The sequence below is a fragment of the Dermacentor albipictus genome, chromosome 10 (assembly GCF_038994185.2).
Source record: "Dermacentor albipictus isolate Rhodes 1998 colony chromosome 10, USDA_Dalb.pri_finalv2, whole genome shotgun sequence".
NCBI classification, from domain to species: domain Eukaryota; kingdom Metazoa; phylum Arthropoda; class Arachnida; order Ixodida; family Ixodidae; genus Dermacentor; species Dermacentor albipictus.
Window position 1 is genome coordinate 37,303,339 of NC_091830.1, and position 20,582 is coordinate 37,323,920.

The following is a 20,582-nucleotide window of genomic DNA, read 5'->3' on the forward strand; positions in this document are numbered from 1 at the left end:
GTGCGACATGCTGTACATTATTTGCCATGACATGCCATCATTGAAACTTGATCGCGGGGCCTTTTTGTCTGGTGTAGTTGCAGCGTGTGCTTGGTTTTGATATTGCTTGGACTGAGCATTGAAATTCTAAGATAAAAGTCTGGAATTAGAGGGGGACTTTCGAGATAAAAAAAAGGGGTGCATTAATATGTGACTGCCTCCAAGGCTCTGATAAAAAAGTTAATTAGCTACTTTTTGTCATTAATCCTCTAATATGATATTAGCGGCAATGTACGTCCACCTCGTTGAAGAACTCATCTGCAGAAACACTATGTTCACTATTCTCATAGCCTTTGTATAAGAAATCTGCGGGATCTAAAAAGCACCGCATATGCCCATGGCACGTCTGTACAGCTGTGCTTATTCATACCTGTGAATGACCCATTCACATGGAGTAGGCTAATATATTTTCTCCAAAGTCCGTGTACAGATCTGCCCCTGTGAATGGCCTGCTCACATATATATTACTGTTTCATACATAGCAGATAACACTGCCAAAGCTAGAACAACCTCTCTCGCTGTTCACATTTGCTGCAAAAAAAAAAGAATGCACCACATGAGAGTGATTGAGATAAACAGTCAACGACTGATTTTTCAGACATGCTTGATAATTCAGATGCCTTCATAGCACCACAGTGCACCCACATTGAGTCAATGTACACTCGGCCACAAAATATTGCGAGGTGCGCAAGCGCGTGCGAAACAACCCTCTTCCCCTTCTAGCGGTGCAACCCTGGTGTCGAGACCGACGCCTGCGCGTCCCTCCGAGACTGCAAGTGTGCACGTTTTCGCGCTTCCGCCTTGTGCGCTGGCAATATCCGAATACAGCCGTGAGGTGCCCCTCTTGTGATTGGCGCTGCGGCGGCAAAATGTCAGCTACCGCTACGGTAGCTGACATTTTAACTTTGTTCAATGACAATGGCAAAGGTTTAACTTTCACACATGAGCTTTCTAGGGACGGTAAACTCCAGTTTTTAGATTTGCAGCTATCCTTACAAACAGGCCACGCCGGTTGGATGTACTCGCCACGTGCACGTAAGGAACTTTTACTTTATGCGTCTGCGCACTCAAAGACTGAGAAACGTGCCATTGCTTTGATGTGTCTAGAATCTTCGTTAATGAAATCTTGTCATCACTCTGCGAACCTGAGTTTCATTGCACAGTTAAATAGGCTGCAGGCTTCTGGTTACCCAAGTGTGGTGGTGACGTCAGTCTTGGAGGTATTGCTTCAGAAACTGAAAGGGAAGCAGCACAAAAGTAACTGTATTACACAAAAGAAGAGGGCTGAAGTTGTGCTGTATTGCCACAGAGTGGCTCACAATCTAAAGAATGTCGTCACTAGATACCAAATTCCGGTAGTGTTTTCCGCGCTCCTCAGAAACTGTCAATGTTGTGCAGCCATATTTCTGAAACAAGTAAAAAACCAGATTGTGAAAAGAACCACGCGAAGTTTGTAGATTGCAGCGTCGGTGTGGTTTATAAGATTCCCTTGTCATGTGGCAAAGTGTATGTAGGGCAGTCAGGTCGCTGTGTTAACGAGCGCCTTAGAGAACATGAGCGATCCATACCAACAGGCACAGGTTCCCATTTGGCTCAGCAGTGTAAAATATGCAAGTGCAAACCCATGTTTTGTGATACCACGATTTTGAAAAAGAGCCGTGACACCACCACCCGAGAGTTATCGGAAGCATTCTTTATTCAGTCATTGGGGTCACAGTGCATTAGTGTGCCTTCCCTTAACCTTGTACAGAGCTGAATATGATTTTTTGGATTCTGTCGCATGAGTGCACTCTTGTGATCGGATGTTGGTGGCTCCACCACATGGTGCTCACTGCGCATGTTCCTCTAGTTTCAGCTGTCTATAAAGGAGTGACGCAATAAAATGTCAGTTGAGAGGAGTGCCTTGTCCTGTCGTCTTTCTTGTGTATGTTGTTTTGCGCTAAACAAAGTATTCATGGATTCGCACCAACTAGCCCGCCAACGCATAGTGTACGGTACAGTATATACCTGCTATTTTTGAAAAATTAACATGCAAATATATCAAGCAGATAGATCACGCAGGGCGTACTGAAGCAGAACCGCATTAATAAAAGCACACCGCAGGGTCCAGGCGACACTACGGAAGCGGTTGACCATCAAACCAACACTTCTATGCCTGCCGTGGTAGCTTTGCAGCTATGGCATTGTTAGAGATCGCGGAGTTGATCCCGACCACAGCAGCCGCATTTCAACAGGGTCAAATAGAAAATGCACATGCACATAGATTTCGCGACACATTAAAGAACATCACGGTGTCAAAATTAATCCGTAGTCTGCCACCACGGCGTGTCTCATAATCCGATTGTGGTTTTGGCATGTACAGCCCCATAATCCAATTGAAGTTTAAAACTTCTGCCCGGGGCCATGTGAGGCATTGACAACGCTCAACCCTCTCAGAGGTTATGAAATATGGTGCGCAACAACGCCTCAAGCAAACACCTCTCCTTGTGTGTTCTCTGCACTACGCATACAAACAGCAGTGGTGCATGCAAGGTAACGTTTAACATCAACTCGCCACTCGTGTTAGACTAAACATTGAAGAAATTAAGCTTTCATCATCAACGTCACCGCTAATTATCGTCAGTCAAAGCAAACAGCACAGAAAGCTTCATATACATCGATTCCTACAGTGTGAGATCTGCACATTTTCTTTTAATTTGATACTAAAGTTGGTCTCCAAACGCCTGACCTAGCATTGTCGTAGTACTACAACATCACCACATGAAACAAAATTTGTCGACGTGTAGCAATAAGGCTAGGTACGGAAGTTGCTCATAAAGCAAAATAGTGCTGTGTGCATTTCTTATGACTCCATTTATGCCTGGCAGCCACAGGGATTGCAGAATCAGAGCGAGCAGGTCTTTCATTACATTTTGACTCATTTGATCCCGAAACTGGTTCAGAAAAACAATTGAAGTATACTACCATGAATCATATTCTGACCGAAGGTCCCTGCCGGCGCCCCTGCATTTCTATGGGCCCGAACTTTCATTATTTGCGGCTACATTGGGTTATTTTGATCCTAAAATTGGCCGTCACCAGCCAATGCGAACTTGACCAGCCGGCACGCACGTACCTGACACCTACGGTGTATGGTGATCCCAATAGCGACCTCTTTAGTGGCAGTGTCTATCTCAGCGGAGCGTTGAACACGTCATCTCCCATCGAAGACACCTGCTTTCGGCCTGCCTTAGGATTTCCTAGCAGTAACCACAGCGGCGAAATGCATTTCGTTTCAAGCACAATCACCGTCATAAGTTCATGGTGCATGGGTTCCACGAGAAAGTTGAATTTCCCAGCAGTTTATGCCCGCAGCCAGCAAAACCACCCAGTTACTACGTTCTTCGCATGTACAGCTGAAACTTGAGATGATCAAGTTGCACTCGACACAAGACTATCATGAAATACAATATTCATTATTATATGCTGATGTCCATTACAAGAGATTGATATTTAATTCATTACATCTTACAATTAGTGATATTGAAGTTCAGCTGTTTAGCACAGGCTGGAAATCCAAATACGAGGCTGTCTGCCTCAGGGCATGCAGACATGACGCACCAACTCCCAAAGTCTTGCACAATACAATGTGTGCACAGAGTTTACCGAAGTAATGTTTTGCAATATGGATCACGGATGAATAAAATGTGCATATACAAAAGGCTACAGTCAGTACATTACTTCATAAGTTACGTAACGAACTTGGTAGCTTTTTTCTTAACCTCTAAGCCAAGTCACTCCCAAGTGCAGTGATTCACATATACATTGAAAATATTTAATAAATCTATGTACAGTGAACAATGATCTTCCACATGCTCAGTCATCATCATGATCTGCCCTCGTTGGGCCGGGACAGCATGTTGCCATGTCCTCCTCATCTGTAAATAAAAAAATGTTAAGTGGTAAAAAGCTTGCGCTAAGTACATTCTGGCAGAAATCACTGAAAATTATTGTAGATACAAGCGATAGCTTTCATGCGTGACCTGCAATCCGTGAATCACGATTACGAAATCACGAAACACGACGTCAGGATGTAAACTATAAAATACCAAGGCTACTAAACATCATGGAGCAAAAAATTGATTTTTATGCACCTCATATAAGCAATGTACAAAAAGCCTTCTCATACATTATCAAATTACTCATACGTAAAATGCTATCGCAGAAAAATTTTTTATGCACTATGCATGTATGCTTTAACCTGCACTGTAATGTGAATGTACTAACAAGCAAAAATTTAAGCATAAAATGTTTTTTCACATAGTCATTGTATAATGTACAAACTATCTTGTTTATTTGTATTTTCTACATAATACTTGCTCGTTTTTTCATACATTGACCTATCATGTAAGCCAAACGCACTTAAAAGCAAGAGCCCCTGTCAGGCCATATGGCCTTTAGCTCTTGTTTCCTCTTTCTGTAACAAAAAGAAATAAACTTCAAACTTATGCTTACATGAGAAGACACAAAGTGGCAATCTCACTGCTGACCAAGATGCCAGATGATACAACACAGTACATCTTGTTGAAATCATTGCACACCAGTTTGAAACCCCACAGGAATCTTCGCTAGCTTTAGTATCCTCGCTGCAACTTCCCTGCAACACCTATGCATCAAGCGACCGCGCCCAACACAGAGGTGTCTGTTCTGGATGGGCCACTATCGCTTTAATGTACTTAAGGCTGCACACTTTTTGTTTCACTATGGCATGCACCAACATCAGATATGCAGTGCCGAAGTTGTCTGTTCAGGCACACACCTGATGACCTGAATTGACTACTAGGCCAGACAGCAGCCTGCATGAAGTTGTCCATTTGGGTAAATACCCAGTAACCCATTTCTCCTTGGCAAGTCGGCACCTGTCTAGTGACCCGAGCTAGCAGACAACTTGGGTCATGGGTATGTGCCACCTTTTTAACGCGATAGCGTTAAGGAGCTCGTGTCGCAGAAAAGCCGGTGTCGTCGGCGTCGGGTGTCGGCGTCGGCGGCGTTGACCGTGAGCGATAAATCACGGCAGGCGCTTCATAAATGAAAAGCAACTTCCAAGATTGGCCCGGTGGGAATCGAACCCAGGTCTCCGGAGTGTGAGACGGAGACGCTACCACTCAGCCACGAGTTCGATGCTTCCAAGCGGTGCAAACGCGCCTCTAGTGAATGCGGTGTTGCCTTCGAAACGAGCCGTGGAAAGTTATACTGCGGTGTATATCGGTAATTATGAACATGTAACGTACAGAAGTCACAATTACACGAGTTGCGAAGTGCGTTTCCGCTGCATTTCTTCTGCGCTTTCCGCACACGCAGAGCCATCTTGCGGCAAACACAGAAGACCCCCTCCTCTCAATGTACGGCGCTGCCCCGACAGGAGGCGCGCCGCGCGCGCATTGGGACCGCTGCCAGGCGCGTCGCGGGACTCCCTCTCCCCTGACGACGCTTCGCCGTGCTTCCGGTTTAGATTACTATCTATCTCTCTGCCCGTGCCGATCACACGTTTGGCTGGCGTAGATCGTTTCCCCTCCGAGACACCGAGTTCTTTGGTTCGTTTCGTTCGCTCAGGCGCACGTTTCGTTGCCGCGCCCAACGCTGCGTTGCTCGACGCTCACCGCGTGATAGGTGGGCGCTAAGTCCGATGCGGGGCGCATCGTATTTTGTGCGGGATCATCCAACCATCCAAAGTGGCTGAAGTAGCTAAAGAAAGTTATCGCCTTAAAAATGCACAGAGCAGCAAGCAAAGTGTTCTTAGACGTAATAGTTTTGCGGAAACCCACAAGGTGGAGAGACCTAATTAAGGGAAAATGAGACATCCACCCAATCGTAGAAACTGCTACAAAGGGATCCTGTACGGGTTCCTCGAAAGAAAAGCCTTGCAGTTGAAGAAAAATTCAAACTCTTGCCTTTCGTTCGAGTTGTTGACAAATTCGATTTCGCCCTGCCATCTGCTAGCCTCCTGGTTAGCTCGATGGTAGGGCGGCTGCCCAGGAAATATGGTGGTCCCGGGTTCGAGTCCCGGACCAGGATGAATTTTTCTTCAACTGCGAGGCTTTTCTCTCGAGGAATCCATATGGGTACCCTTTGTAGTAAGTGCTACATTAGGGTGGATGTCTCATTTTTCCTTAATTAATAGTGTTCTTAGATGAGAAACATGATCAATGTGTGACAACTGCACAAAACAAAGAAACAGCTGTTTTATAATTAACAGGCATCTCCGTCACTTGGTAATAAAGGAGGGCAATTCAAGGACTCATGAAATCTCAGTACATAATAGTGCTGATGTAAGTGTTGGATATCTTGGACATCAAGATATCCAAGGGTCAATGTTCACAGGGCGAAACAGTCAGCTATTGTTTGAGATCAGTAGATATGATTATACACATAATTTGACGGCATTCAAAGGTTATAATGAAAACCAATTTCATCTTTACGTAATGTATATAAAGACAGTAAATTGCTATGCAGAAAAGAAAAAGAAAAGTTTCACCCGTAACTCGAAGAATCGACACACTAGCTGTCAAAATATACTGTGCAGTAAGCCTTGGATGGTTTTGTATGTATGATGTTTGTTGAAGTAAACATTCCCAAGTGTGAGCAAGCAATCACCTTGCGCGAAGTAAAAGTGTGAGTCATATTCATTTGTACAAGTTGCACCTTCTGGTGTTGGAGTGAAAACAGTTGGCTATTCTTCCTCCTCTTGACTATCCTGACCTTGCCACTGGAGTATACTAAAACAGCCCTTTAGCTTTTTGCTGCTAAATTCATTTGGCTTCCAAATTTATATTTGGGGTACCCCATTGAGAGGCATCAAGATATCCTCGAAGAAAACAAGAATATGTCAGCGTCATCCAGTAAAGATGAGAAGAAGTCAAGCGCTAGAAGAAAAAGAGTAATGAAGACGAAGCGGACTCATACATTGTCATTACATGTAGAAGAAGGTAACTTAGGATCGCCTTCGCAACTGTCAAGGCAACGTGGTAGCACATGAAAAAGGTGTAAACACCAGCTATATACAGTAGACAGGTGTTGAGCGAGCATTAGCCAGTCATGGTAGCTGCTGGCGTAATAATGCTCTCTGGTATCAGTGTTCTCAACTGCTGTAGTATCAACGGAGTGGCCGAGAGGCAGAGTCCTGGAATGCCAATCCATTGTTCGCAAGTTCGGATCATCACGGCACAATCAGTCTTTTTCTTTCTTTGTAATTTTTTTGCAAAGGATTTTGGGATGCCAGCGATGGCACGGGCAGACATCAAAGCGACTAAGTAAGCGAGCCATGGAGTTTCTCACAAGATTACCTAGAGGAAGAAATGGCGCGGTGACGCTGTTGTGTGTATGGGTATGTCGAGATATGGTGGCTTTGCATTGGCATTGTTCTCAGAAAGCCAGGACACCTTGAGGGCACACCTGGCTAGCACCATTCCATCTGTCAGAATGGATCATTTTATACTAAAACAGCACGTCCAAAGCAGTTTCTACTTCAATATCACACAATGTGTTTTATTCAATCATGACAACTCATGCTTAATGTACAATTATACAGTAAAAGCTCATTCATTCTAATTCTGCAGGGATGCCACGAAAATTGAAATTCTACAAAATGTGGACTAATGAAAGAAAGAAGAAATTGCTCGGTTAAGGCGCATATATAGTCCGACGTAGCGTGAGCATGCATATGCTACGTCATGTTGGTGGGAACAACAACTTGCATGCACTGCACAACTACACACAACTATTCGATGCACTGACACAGCCAACGTAACCAGAGGTGACCAATGCGGTGATGTGCTCAACGTCAAGATGGCTTTTGCACCATCCGTGCATTCGTCACACTTACTGCGTCAACCCACAATGCATGGTTTGGAGAAGAAAGGTGTCCACGCCGCTTCACCGACGGTCACAGACAACCGTTCAAAGTGACGTGTGGGTTGGGAATCGTTCTGTGCACGCTCCCAAGAGAGCTGCAGACGGTGCGCATGCCGGAGTATAGAAGGGACGGCATTTCGGCTGGCTCAGCACAAGCGGCATAGCGTGACTGGCCGCAAGTGACATGTCGAAAGCGTTGAGCTATAAGATGCCTTTGAACCGCTGAGAGAGGTGGTTCGTGTTGAGAAAGGAAAGCTTAGCGCTATCTTCTGCAGCCCTTGAAGGAGCATGGCTCAGCGCCAACAGGGAAAGGAAAGCGGGAGAAAAGGAGGTAGGAGAGGAGAAGGGCTGCCAATGCTTGCCACAAGAACAAAAGCTGCGCTCTAACGCACACTCGCGAAACGCACCACAACCTGCTGCAACGTTGGTCGCCGTCGTACATTCGTAGCTGCACCAGCTGCACGCTGCTGAGCCCCACTATACGTGCAAGCGGCGTCCAAACACGTATCCCAGCGATGCTTTCCTTTGAGTGACAACCACGAATCTCAAATGCTATGCTTTTTGGCACTGCGAGCGCCGATAAACGTCACGGCCGCCATGTTTTAGATATTACCTGGTGCCACTTCTCAGCAGAACACCTCGTAGGAAAAGCACATCACCTCCAACATGTAACATGAAAAAAGAAAGAAAAACTAGAAAGAAACGCAGCACCGTGTCCGCACGTTTATCTTGAAGGTTGTGAGAGAGGGAGAGAACCGACCTGCAACAGAGGCTTTGGCCGTGCTACACATACAAGTGTAGCAAAATGTACACAACTGGAACATGTAAATTGCATTCCAGACTTCAGTATTTTAGCTTACTTGCAGTGAAATGCCAAACAGTCATTTCTGAGTCAACCGAGCTATAGGTTTCTCCTATAAGATAAGGAAAGTAAAGAATTAAAACCTGAAAAATATAGGTTGTAGCAAGATGCAGTCTCGACAATAGTGCACAAAAGAAAAACATCAATAACAAAATGCAAACAAATATACGAGCCAGGGCAGTTACATTTGTCACCAACAGGTGATGCTGTTACGGCACAACTGTAGGAAATGTGCACTTTCCAGAAGCGTTGGGGTTCCCAGCTCATGAGGACATTAACTGGTCAGCTGTGAAGGTACGGAAGAGATGTTTGCAGAATTGGTAAAAAGAAAGGCAGGGAAGAAATGGCAGCAGAATCATAACAGGAACAAGCAATACTGATCAGCGAACTTGCCTAACAGCCAGAATGACTGCAGCATTTGATATTGCTTGGATAATGACTAGGTTTTCTGTTTCATCCTAAAAACCATGTCTAGTACTTCCAATTTTTGTTAGTGATGGAAAGCATCCAGAAGCTCCTAGCTTAGTACAGAAAAAGCTAAGCACTTACCATCGAACCGAATCACACACCATATGCAGTAGTGGTGACGTTGGCGAAGATACTCGGTCAAAACTTTCAGCCTCTCGGACGGCTGCAATGACAGATAAGGAAAAGGGCAAGGTTTACAACACATTTTTATAAAATGAAGAATTACTCTCCTGTGAAAGATACAGCAAGGGTAACAAGTCACCAAAAATGCAAGACGGCCGCATAATGAGAACTTTGGCTGCATGTTAAAAGAACCCCAGACGGTCAAAATTATTCTGAGCTTCAGACATAAAGCAGCCTTTGTGCAAAACTCTATGCGTGGAATGAGAGTGAATGCATGACGTAATGCTAGCATAAGTACTGCAACTGAAGAAACGATGCCATTTCCACTCTCCAGAAGTGACGCAGGACCCAGAACGTGAAATGCCAGTGCACGTGGCTGCTAGGCCCAACCTACAGGATTAGGAGGCGGCTGCTTATGGCGAGATGAAAAAAATCTTGGAGGCAACGTGCTAGGATTTATGTTGTATGCGCTAACTACTAGTTGCACATATCGTCTCTGTAGGTTCTATCGAAAGGCTGCAAATGAAAAAAAAATTGGGCAATTATCAGCCGTGCAGCTTTTCCAAGATTACTTGGCAAAGAGCAAGCGGCGGTTTCTTTTCTGCCTTCACTAGCCTCCCCAAGAGTGCTCTTTCATCCTCATTGTACACTTCCTCTGAAGACACGTGGGCCCAATGTCAGCACTGAACCTCACATTGGAACTCTTTTCTTGCTTGAAAACACCATCCACTTCCGTTTATCGGAATGCTGTGCTTTTCAGCTACACGCTGTAGTCGCCGCACGTGCAATGCAAAACATGCTACACGAGGCGAAAATGGTCGATTGTGCACGACAAGCAAGTGAGAGGGCGAGCAGGCGTGTGACAGACTACGACTTATGTTTTTCATGCGTGGAACAATTGACACAGCTTTTACTCTGGTGACGTCACATGCAAGGCCTTGTCGGGCATCACGTGTGAAGGGACCAGAAAAGCCCGGAGAGTAACATGGGACTCTTTCTTGGATTATCAAAAGTAGTTCAAAGGCCCTTCAAGGTTATGAGAGAGCAGCAGCAACAAGTGTTGAGCATGGCCTGCTCCTCCCATAGCTTATGTGCCCCCTGCCCCCTTCCCCCCCAAAATGGTTGCCACGCCACTCACGTCCACATCTTCCTCCTCCTCCTCTGCCTCTTCTTCATCTTCGTCTTCACTCTCCTCACCGCTCTTCTTGTGCGGCACGATCGCGTCGTCCGACGAAACAATGCCACCGTCGGCTATGTCTTCGTCCAAGCACACCACGTTTCTGACATCGCCGTCTGTGCTGCCCGGATGTGTGCTGCGTGGCCAGAACCACGGCTGTGCAGGCTCTGTGATGTCCTGCAGGGAAGAAAGAGATGCCGTATTTGCACGAGCGCAATGTGAGATTTTATGTGTGTGTGAAATTACCAGCCTGAAAAGTCATTTCACAGAGTCTACTGGTCACGGGCACAAGCCATGCTGGTAATCTAAACTGAATTCAATGGCATGAACAGATAGGAGGACAAGGCAAGACCAATAGTGTATAAACACATTTCTTTATATCGAGGTCCAAAATACATGGTGTTCTATAGACAACAAATTAGGAAATATTATTAAGAAGTTATCAAAAAATTATATACTCTGTTATATTAAGAATTTTGCTACAGCTGTCGACTGATAATTCGGACATACTTGATTATTCAGACAGATCTGTGGTACAGCCACTGACTAAATAGGCTTAATGCATGAGGATGAGCAAAATTTTGGACAATTCACAGCACATTGTGCGATAATTCCAACTCCTTGGCTTAGTTGTGTGGCAGCTGAGGTTACTGTGTATATTAAAGGGTGAAAGCGCAAAAAAATTAATTTCATGAACTTTGTTTTCGCTTACACCTTGCAAGAAAAAAGACAGCATAACTTGTATAACATTTGGAATAATTGCAAGAAAACATTCCATGTGTGTTATTGCACAGTTTGGACTGAAAAAGATAATCTTTCTGCAAAATGTGGGTCAGAACAAAGCCTCAGTGAGCGCAACATCTTTTTCCAAGTTGCCAGTGCGTGACAAATAAGAGACGCCCACAGGATTTTGGCAATCAATACATCCTGTAACTGTCCTTGGCCACGATGGTGATTCTATTTATCACTAAAACATGTTGAAACACAAGGCATGTCGTGCTGGACCTTGCAGAAATGCACCAAAGTGCCACTACAGACCACAGCGTCTGAACGTCTAAACCTTTGAATGCCACAAAGCTTCCCTAAACACAGCCTCCCAGTTGCAGCCATTTTTGTCCCACTGTAAAGGTAGAATTGGGGTTCAGGACATTTGACTTCAAATACTAATGGACATCACGACAAGAACGGGGCTTCTTCCTCCAACGTAAAACTTGTACCTTTACTGTAAACCAGAAAAGTGCACATTCTCACTTATATCAGTAAATTGTTGCAACATGACTCGAATCACGCACTAGACATCTCAAGTGCTGGTTTGCACAAGGGAAGTTGGCAAGGGTGTTACTTGGGTACAGCATCGTGCTGCACTGGGGGAACCGGGTTTGTAACCAACCTATCAACATGTCATTTTCTTTCTTCTATTGAACAGCAGCGTCTACTCGGCAACTGCTAAATCGCGAGAATATAGGTAAACAGAGCATCCCTTTAAAGCAACATACTACTTTAATGTGGTTTTAGCCAGCTGAATTCTTTTCCTAGCTGCAATATGTAAGGGTCACCTCAATGTTGCAAAATTGCACAACACGTTTTAACGCGATAGCATTAAGGGCCCTGAGTCGCAGAAAATCTGGTGTCGGGGTCCCATGTCCAGCATCGACTGTTGTTTTGGCAAAAGATCATTTCGAACCACGCATACCCAACCATCCAGGCCCTCTGTGTAGCACAAGGATGTTACTAAACTAATCAAGTTTCTCAAGGCAAAATACGTCAGACAAATTATAAAGTACGACTTACACACAACCTACAGACATGATAGCATCAGATTGTAATTTGAATATATGAGAAAACATAATTCTATTAGGCGGAAACTCAAAACACAAACATCTTTTCCAGCATTTCTACCATGCATAGACCAGCCATGGCAACCGAGATTTGTGTGCGCCAGAATGTGCAAATTTCGGAGGCCACGGAGCAGTGCACCCGTTTCCTTGCAACACCTCCAGATGGCACTCGCTTCTGCCACATTGAGGCCCACTCAACAGTCTGCATTGCAACCAGAAAGCTCGCCTTCATGCATAGCGTTCGCCACCAGTGTTTCCCAGAAAACATTATGGTTACATAAGCTGCAGTTGCCGGGAAGCATGAGAAGCAGTGGGGGATCTTTAAACTATTGCATTCCACTCTTAAAGGCGAAGCTTCGGCGTCCTTCAACTATTTTAAGTTCCAGTAAGAACTATCTTTAGAATTATTTTAGTGGATTAAGGATGCTATCAGACAGAAATTGTAAATGCGCTTCTCTGTTTAGCCCCTGCATAATTCGCACTGATTATGGAATTCTCTCCCAGGCCCATGCTTCATTTTGCCAAATTATATCCTCTCTTTTCTAACACATCATCCATCATACTGACCTCAGCCCTTTATAACCTTTCTTCAGAACTGGGGGGTTGCTCAATCTGTAGCTGCTTCACTAAATTATCACTACAAATTACGTTCCTGAGAAGCTCTTACCGAGGTGACAGTAATGTTAATTATCTACTGACCTATATACAGTGTAGACTACATTACTCTAGTGATGAGTGGAACTACCAGTCTTCTTTTTATCAACAAGATAATCAATGCTTTGAAAATTAGAACTACTGTTGAAGAGTACTAGGGTTCTATGTCTGCTTGCCATCGTTACCTAGCCTATTTCCTTGCACAGGGCTCCATGCTGTAAAGGCTTTAGGCAATGAACATTACTGAAGCGATGGCATAAATAAACAGGAGTTCCCTACACAAAGCTTCAATAACGAAAAATACAATCAAACTTATAGTGGACACGCATATAAGAAATTCTCAGATATAACTAAATAAATCTAAAAGCTCGTTGGCCATGCTTTATTTCATTCAGTATTCTCCTGCTATAACAAAACTGGTAAATGCAGGATCCAACACAGTATCAGTTGTAGCGAAGCAAATCTTTGTTTGCACATGGCTCAAGATATGTATTCCGGTAGCAAAAATGTAAAATACAGTCCACTGATTTTTAAGATGCTTGATATAACGTACATCACTTATTAAGAATACCAGATATATAAGGAAAGCATTTTCATGATGGACGCAACTTCATTAAAACTAGACTCGACTGTTACCAGATGGAGCTGCTGTACCTTTGCATTGTCCAGGTTGTAGCACGCTCGCTGACTTTTTCGCAAGTCACCTTCGACCTGCTGCAAGAGGGCCTTGCTACGCTTGGCACTCCTGAATTCCTCTGCCATCCGGTTGCACTCTGCCTCAGACGTCGTCTTCAACCTGGCCTCGATTCGCTCACGGGCTTCGGTTTCCTGGCCCAGACCACCACGGTTCGCCCGGACCACAATGGGGATCGGCTCCTTGATCGAGCTGCCTGCAGATAATGGCAGCAAAGACTCAAACGCAGCCGATGGGAAAAGCATATCTGACAACTATAAAAGAAATCACTAAAGAGACTGGATTTCTGAGTCAGACAGGTACTGAAATAATTGCGAGGCGTTTATAGTGTACATCCATGGTGGTAAATGTGATAGTGTGTGATACAATTTGTGATGTAGGCAGTATTGTATAACACCCAGCCTCACTCAGCACCAAGTCATCAATTATACAACACAAAGTTGATGTCTCAGGATCAAAAAGCACTAAAGGCAATAAATAAAACGCGTCTTACATGTGTCCAAAGGCATTATAACATCAGACGTTTAGACTGAAGTGTCAGCAAATAAAGTGTGAAGATGAATGGTGCCAGTATGCAGCGACAAAAAAAGAAAGGCTTCTGCACTTTTGCTGCGTGCCTTGCAAGCCACAAGGCATTTTTCTATGCACTCCAGATAAAACAGGCAATGTTCGTTCCTGCAATTCAAAGACAGTTCAATGCACCACGGCAACTCTGCAGCTATGATACTTTACTGCTGTGCATGAGGTCACAAGTTCAGCCCTCACGCCCCCCCCCCCCCCCAGTTACAGCGATCGCACTCTGTCGGAGGTGAAGCACAAAAACGCTCATGTACTGTGCTTTGCGTAATGTTAAAGAACCCTAAATGATAAAAGAATTGATCTGAAGTGACCTATTGCACCGTCTCACAGTGCTTCTGCTGCTGTGAGAAGTTAAGACCTGCCAAGCTAAGAAATTCAAAAACACTGCAGTCAGAATCAAAAAATACCAAAATTTGGTGAAAAACATGAGTGCTCTATGATTCAAATGCTGATTGCTTCATAAAAACTTGCAGAATTTGTTTCACATGGTTCACTGCTGCTCTATAGTTAAAGCAAGAATGATTTGTGCCACAAATAAACAGAAATGTTCATACGACTGTAGGAGAAACTTCAGCTGCTCTTACACATTGGCTCTATAAGTGGGTGACACTTCTACGATTAGGTCCTAATAATCTAGCTGGTTCAAAAATCAAGGTCTAAAACGTCAATCCAATTGGTGGTTGGACCTACGTTCATCATAAATCAATATGCCCCAAAGTGAAGCAAATACAAAATTGTATAATTATTGTGCTGATATGACAAATGCAAACAACCTGATTAAAGATCTTACATTTGAGAGTTAAATTGTTAAAATTTGTGGTTATGGACACTGAACCCAATTAACCAACTATCAACTTGTTTTAGGCACGGGGACCATATTTGTGTGCACCACAGAACCTGTTGATAAGCTCTAAATATAAACCTGCTCTGCTTTTCTGTGCTTGTAAGTATCCCCTTCAGGTGCCAATTAATTCCGTCAATTAAAAATTTAGTTTCGGCACATTTCTTGCATCTTCAGAACTATCAGAACTATAAAGCTATAGACTATTTTTTTTCTATTTTGCCTAATAACATATTTAATTATTCTTAATGAACTGCTGAAATATTATATTAAGAGAAAGAGAGCCAATGAGAAAATTGTAGACCAGCCTGAAAAATTTTCAATCCAGATGTCTGTTACTCAATACATGCTACATAAAAGTTTTTTCCCAGCCCAGTGGTGTTCCAGCCAGTTTAGGGTTTGGAGCAATTTTTGGAGCAGAAAAATTGGCATTTTTTGGACATTTGGAGTAGTACAACAGTACTCTGTAGCCATATGGCGAAGCTTGTTATTACTGTGCAATCAATAAGTGCTGCTCAAGGGTGAAGCAAGAAACAAAACCAACAGTAACCAATTAAGCATGGCTTCCCACGAATGGTATACCAAGCACGGTATGTCACAAACATATTTATTTGGGTAGGCAAGGAACTTAATTTTGTGAACAACTAAATAAAATTTTGCTGCCTAACAAAAACAAAGATATGCATCTGGGTGCAAGACAGACATAAAATTACAAATGAGCTAGAACTTGCGACGTCAGGCACGACACAAAAAGTGGTGGAAAATTTGTTATGTGCAGTGCATTTCTATGCTTTGCCGCACAAGACAAAATGTGTATTATGCCGATAACAATGCTAGAAGCTCGACAAGAGACTATGCATTTATGAACTCTGCCAAAATGAGATGCCTCCATAAGGCGTGTTGCAAAGATGGTGATGACGGTCGAGAACAACATTTGTACCATCCTGTATACTTGCTTTCATTGTGAGATGGATTGCCGGCTTCCCATGTGTCGTGTGGCCTCTACGAACAGATATGAAACAGTTTTTTTGTCACTGACACAAGACCGACCTTTCGAAGCACTACCTTCTACTTCTCCCCAGGGCTCACTTTGTCACAGGCGCATCCTAAATAGTTCTGAAGCTCTGCCAGTACAATTATTAGGCATATCACTGCTTGTACTGTGACAGGAGCCAGCGTGTATAATTAAGAAATACATACTGTGCCCCATGACAATTGCCTCTTCCCACTCTTACTACACTTCACCGCAATACTTTGAGTATGCTTCACCACGTAACACTGTTATATTGAGGTGAAGCTGACTTTTGGGAACCGGTATTATGCAGCACGTCATGCTTTCCAAGCTTCGAAGCCATTGGCGAGGATTACAAAGGCGGAGTCGGTGCCACTGCTAACAGCGGCGAATCGATTTGGTGAAAAACATGGCACTGAACAGGAAGAAGCTTGGTAGCGATTGTCCTTTAGTAGGACGTCCTAGTGGGCTAGTTGGTTCATATCTTTATGTTTCCTTTAACTGCACAAAAAGACGAGGACACACGAAAGAAACACGCACTACACCAATGCTAGGCTAGGCCTAGAGTTGCCACGGTGGTGGCTACAGCTGCCAGCGGATCTGCGTGTGAAAGCGCCTGTTAGAAGCGCCGAGATAATCAAAATGGTGGTGGTCGTGGCTTTGATTACCGCCGTTTCGGAGCTGCAGTCATGGCAAAAAGTCCAGAAAATCGGACGGCAAAGGGTTCTTGTGCCCGAAATTTCAGACGCTCTTATACATTGACTATGTGGGGTACCGCAGCAGCGCAACGAAGGCGTCCGAATTATCAGGCACGTCCGAAAAGTCGGTCGTCGACTCGAGTTGCATAACTCTACCGAAAACATTGCACTGCCGTGAAAACACGAAAATACGGCACTTTTGCACAGTTGGTGCAAATGGCACTTGAGTGGGCGCAGCCAGGAACAGGCAAGTCGAATTGTAGCAAAATGGTGCATATACTAGCGCAGTTGGACCACCCCTGTGAAGCCTGAAAGGAAGACCGCGAAATACAAAAAAGTGCCACATGGCTAGTCACTCGGCAAATAGTCCGACTTGCTCCAAGCAATGACAAGCAACATTACCTTGACTCTGCCAAGCTACATGGCACTTCATTTTTTTAAATTTTGGCCCAAGTTACATAGGCCAACCAGTATGGGGATGACAGTCAGTGTTCGCTGTGGGCACGTAAATGAGGTGCTGGCACGACTATGTACAACTAAGAAAGTGACCTTACCTTCCAAGAACATAAAATTGTTTTTGTGCACTGCAAACTTCCTGCATTTAGCTGGAGAGTTTGTCTAGGTTTGTTGCTGAACGAAAACTGGTACATTGGCTAACAGTGTTTGCAGTGTCCAGAAAAGGGCAGATAGGCAGCCAATGAATGCAATGACAGATGAAGGGCGAAGTCAGGTGCTTTTCATTTACTCGACGCAGGGTGTGCTCTTATTGGCTACAATCCAGCCAGCTAAGTGCAGCACAAAACGACATAGCCTCTGTCCGCACTACACTCGTCCGCCAAGAGCCTGCATGAAGTGTAGGTAAAGAGAGACAGCCCTACTAGTGCCGCAGTTCCTCTAGTAATTTTTGTAGCAAACTCTTATGGTTGGTGGGTGGCATGTACCTGCAGATGCGGCCTTGCCAAGCCCCATGCCTGGCTTAAAGCCCATCATCTTGAGAAGGTTGAATCCCTTGTTTTCCTCGCCCAAGGGTTTGTTGAGTGCTTCAGTACGAGTGTCTTCCATGAGCTGCTTTGTGGACTTTGTGCGGCTCATCTTATTCGCTTCGTAGTGCTTCTTCTCGGCCTCGAAGCGCCGCTTGGTGGAACGGTTGTGGACCAGTCCGGGCCGCAAGTCATCGCTTGAAAGTGAATAGACAGAACGGATTGCACAGCAATAATAAGAAACACTGCTTCTTGGAGAGGCAGTACTGATTTACGCCGACACTGAATGCTAATACAATTGGCTTATGGGGAAACTCTACCTCAGAAGCACTTGTTTAAGCATGTGGAAAACGAGAAAATGTTTTGCTCAGCTTACATGCAAGTGAATCTGATTAGGGTTGTGGCACTTAAAAGAAAAAGTTAAACTTTACCCTCTGTAGGGAGCAAATCTTTTATTAAGGTTCTGTAATTTTTTAGAAAAATTCAAATTTAGAAATACGAAAAATGGAAACTGCCAAGCTTACAACTTCGCAATTAAAGATAAAACAATGACATCATAATTCTGTGAACTTTACCTACAGAGAGACCTAATGCGGACAAAGTTAGGGCATTATATGCCGTTGTGAATTATACCACTAATTTCTGAATAGGACCTTTGCAAAACACTCAAACACTGTACCAAATTCACATAAGCTGTAGACTCATCACATTTGTCCCCTACGAATGCTCTGTCAGTTTTTAGTAGTGAGCTATAGATTGGCAAACATTGTGCCTCAGTTTTCCTTAAGGCTTACCAATTTCTGAAGATTGTTGTAATAGCTACGACGGTCCATATCAGAATTCGGCTTCCTACAGTCAGCACAAATCAGTTTTCTCTCTTAAATGCAAAAAATTTCATTCAGATCATTTCAGTGGCTGCCTAATGAAATAATATCTGCGTTTCACATGCATTCGAAAGAGAAATCATAGTTAGCCTTGAGGTAGAGCTTCCTCTTCACAACCTGAGCTTGCGCTACGCAATGCCAAATCATTTTCCACAAGAAAAGCGTTAAGAAGAAAATGACGGATACTAGATGCGAGCATCGGTGCGCATTGTTTCTTTTTTTTAACTCTAATAGCTTTCTTTGCCTGTTTCGCATGTATTTGCGGTTGGTGGTGGTTGATGGTCGGTGGTCTGATTTGCGACCAAAGGTGCCGAGGCAAAGGGCTCGTGCTCTCACGTAACCAAGTTGCAAGGAGGGGTGAGGGATAATGTCGCGTGTGAGCTCTCACGCGACAGAGTTGCGGACAAGGAGGCATAAAATATTTTCTGGAGTGGAAATGCCCCCAAAGTGAAGCCACACCGCTGCCATCTTAGGAGAGGTACGATAAAACATTAGCTTATGGTGAACGAAAAGAAGCGCTTGCCTCACATTCCGCACGAGTTTAGCATGGCTTATTTCGCATACAGATAATGGTCGACATGTATCTCAGTGTTGCAGGTTTGAAGGTGAAGCCTGAATGTCCTGACAAATTTTATTGTAGTGTCATCAATGCCCGACAGAAAGTAATACTTTGGCCGGGAACAAACAACTTCTATTTTCTACTTAGCTTATCATTTCCATTAACAGAGTCAAAGCGTTTGAACTGTAAGCAGACAGCACATAACAAAGCTCTATTTCAGAGACGCAGTAGGGGCATCTGCTGGCTTCACCTTGGCAGGTAAGAAACTGTGGGTGCTTCTACTCTAGCAAATTCCCTAAAAAAAAAAAAAATGAACTCCTTGGTTGCGGAGAGGTTCGGAAGGAGCACGGGAAAGGGGGACCTGTAACTCACTTCCACGTTCGTTTGGGCTATTCGTTTACATTGACAATTATCCTCGATGGTTCCTGCACATTTATTTTGTTTTCTTTTTCTGGGGGGGGGGGGTGCGGCGGGAGGAGGTTCTGTTCTTATGACCCGATAAAATGTATGTTCCTGTAAAACATGCACACACGCGAACTAAGTTACTCAGAAATTGCCTCTGTTACACATACCATTTCAGTGCGCTTGTTTGTATGATGTTGAGATGACACCGAACCAAAGAAAAAAATTGCGCGACTCGTATGACCAAAACAAGTAACTGCTCGGCGCTAGTAAGGTAACAACAGTTGAGTATACTGAATTTATGAATTTCTTTTACAGAAAGAGCGTGATGTCGCACGTTCGGGAAGCGCAATCGAAGTGTGCTACGATTAATGAATGAGACCAATTAAGAACGCGTACATAAGACCCTTGCCGCATCATTTATACGCTTTTGAACAGATTCGTGCAGCGATGTTATTTAAGAAAAGCTGCCAGAGCGCACAATGAACGTGTATTTAGTTACGCTGTATTTTTCGGGAATAACATTCACTGAAAAGTCGACATCACAGGCTTGCATTTCAAACACAGGTACCGGCTCCGACGATACCTTTCAGCGAGGAAGTTTGCTGACATGTAGTCATCTTCGTCAGCTGACATCTCCGCACTCTTGTAAGACCGTTCTATGGCAACAAGAACTTTCCGGACACAGGAACGTCTCGGGTGCTTTCGCTAAGGCGCTGCCGCATCGCTTATTTTTTTTACCCGTCGATTTTGCTGTGATGAAATCGTTTGGTTATTAAGACGGTCATTCCGTAACAAGCATATTCTATTTATGTTGTGAAAGAAAGAATAACAGTCGCACACAAAGAAGAAGCAACGCAAAAAAATGAATAGTTTAAACCC

The 20,582-nt window shown here is 44.1% G+C and overlaps 1 protein-coding gene across 3 annotated transcripts; it reads right to left on the reverse strand.

The window, feature by feature from the left end:
* Nucleotides 1–3,831: 3,831 nt before the first annotated feature.
* LOC135911892 (G patch domain-containing protein 11) lies at nt 3,832–20,513 on the reverse strand. 3 transcript variants are annotated; one of them, XM_065444242.2, is made up of 6 exons: nt 20,287–20,513; nt 17,817–18,052; nt 13,706–13,941; nt 10,521–10,736; nt 9,341–9,422; nt 3,832–3,956 (listed from the first exon to the last, which is right to left on the reverse strand). In XM_065444242.2, exons 1-6 carry the CDS (start codon nt 20,334–20,336, stop codon nt 3,895–3,897), a joined length of 882 nt encoding a protein of 293 aa, XP_065300314.1. In that variant the 5' UTR covers nt 20,337–20,513; the 3' UTR covers nt 3,832–3,894. The 3 variants fall into 3 exon arrangements, with proteins under 3 accessions (XP_065300314.1, XP_065300313.1, XP_065300315.1); XM_065444241.2 differs by lacking the exon at nt 3,832–3,956 and adding an exon at nt 7,347–7,489; XM_065444243.2 differs by lacking the exon at nt 3,832–3,956 and adding an exon at nt 7,552–9,077.
* Nucleotides 20,514–20,582: the final 69 nt, after the last annotated feature.

Excerpts from the sequence above, each read along its gene's own strand:
- LOC135911892 (XM_065444241.2), bottom strand. The coding sequence starts at position 20,336 with ATGTCAGCTGACGAAGATGACTACATGTCAGCAAACTTCCTCGCTGAA. Across the intron at positions 10,737-13,705 it reads ACAACCTGGACAATGCAAAG|GACATCACAGAGCCTGCACA; the intron begins GTACAGCAGCTC and ends TCTTCCCTGCAG. Across the intron at positions 9,423-10,520 it reads AGGAGGAGGAAGATGTGGAC|CCGTCCGAGAGGCTGAAAGT; the intron begins GTGAGTGGCGTG and ends CTGTCATTGCAG.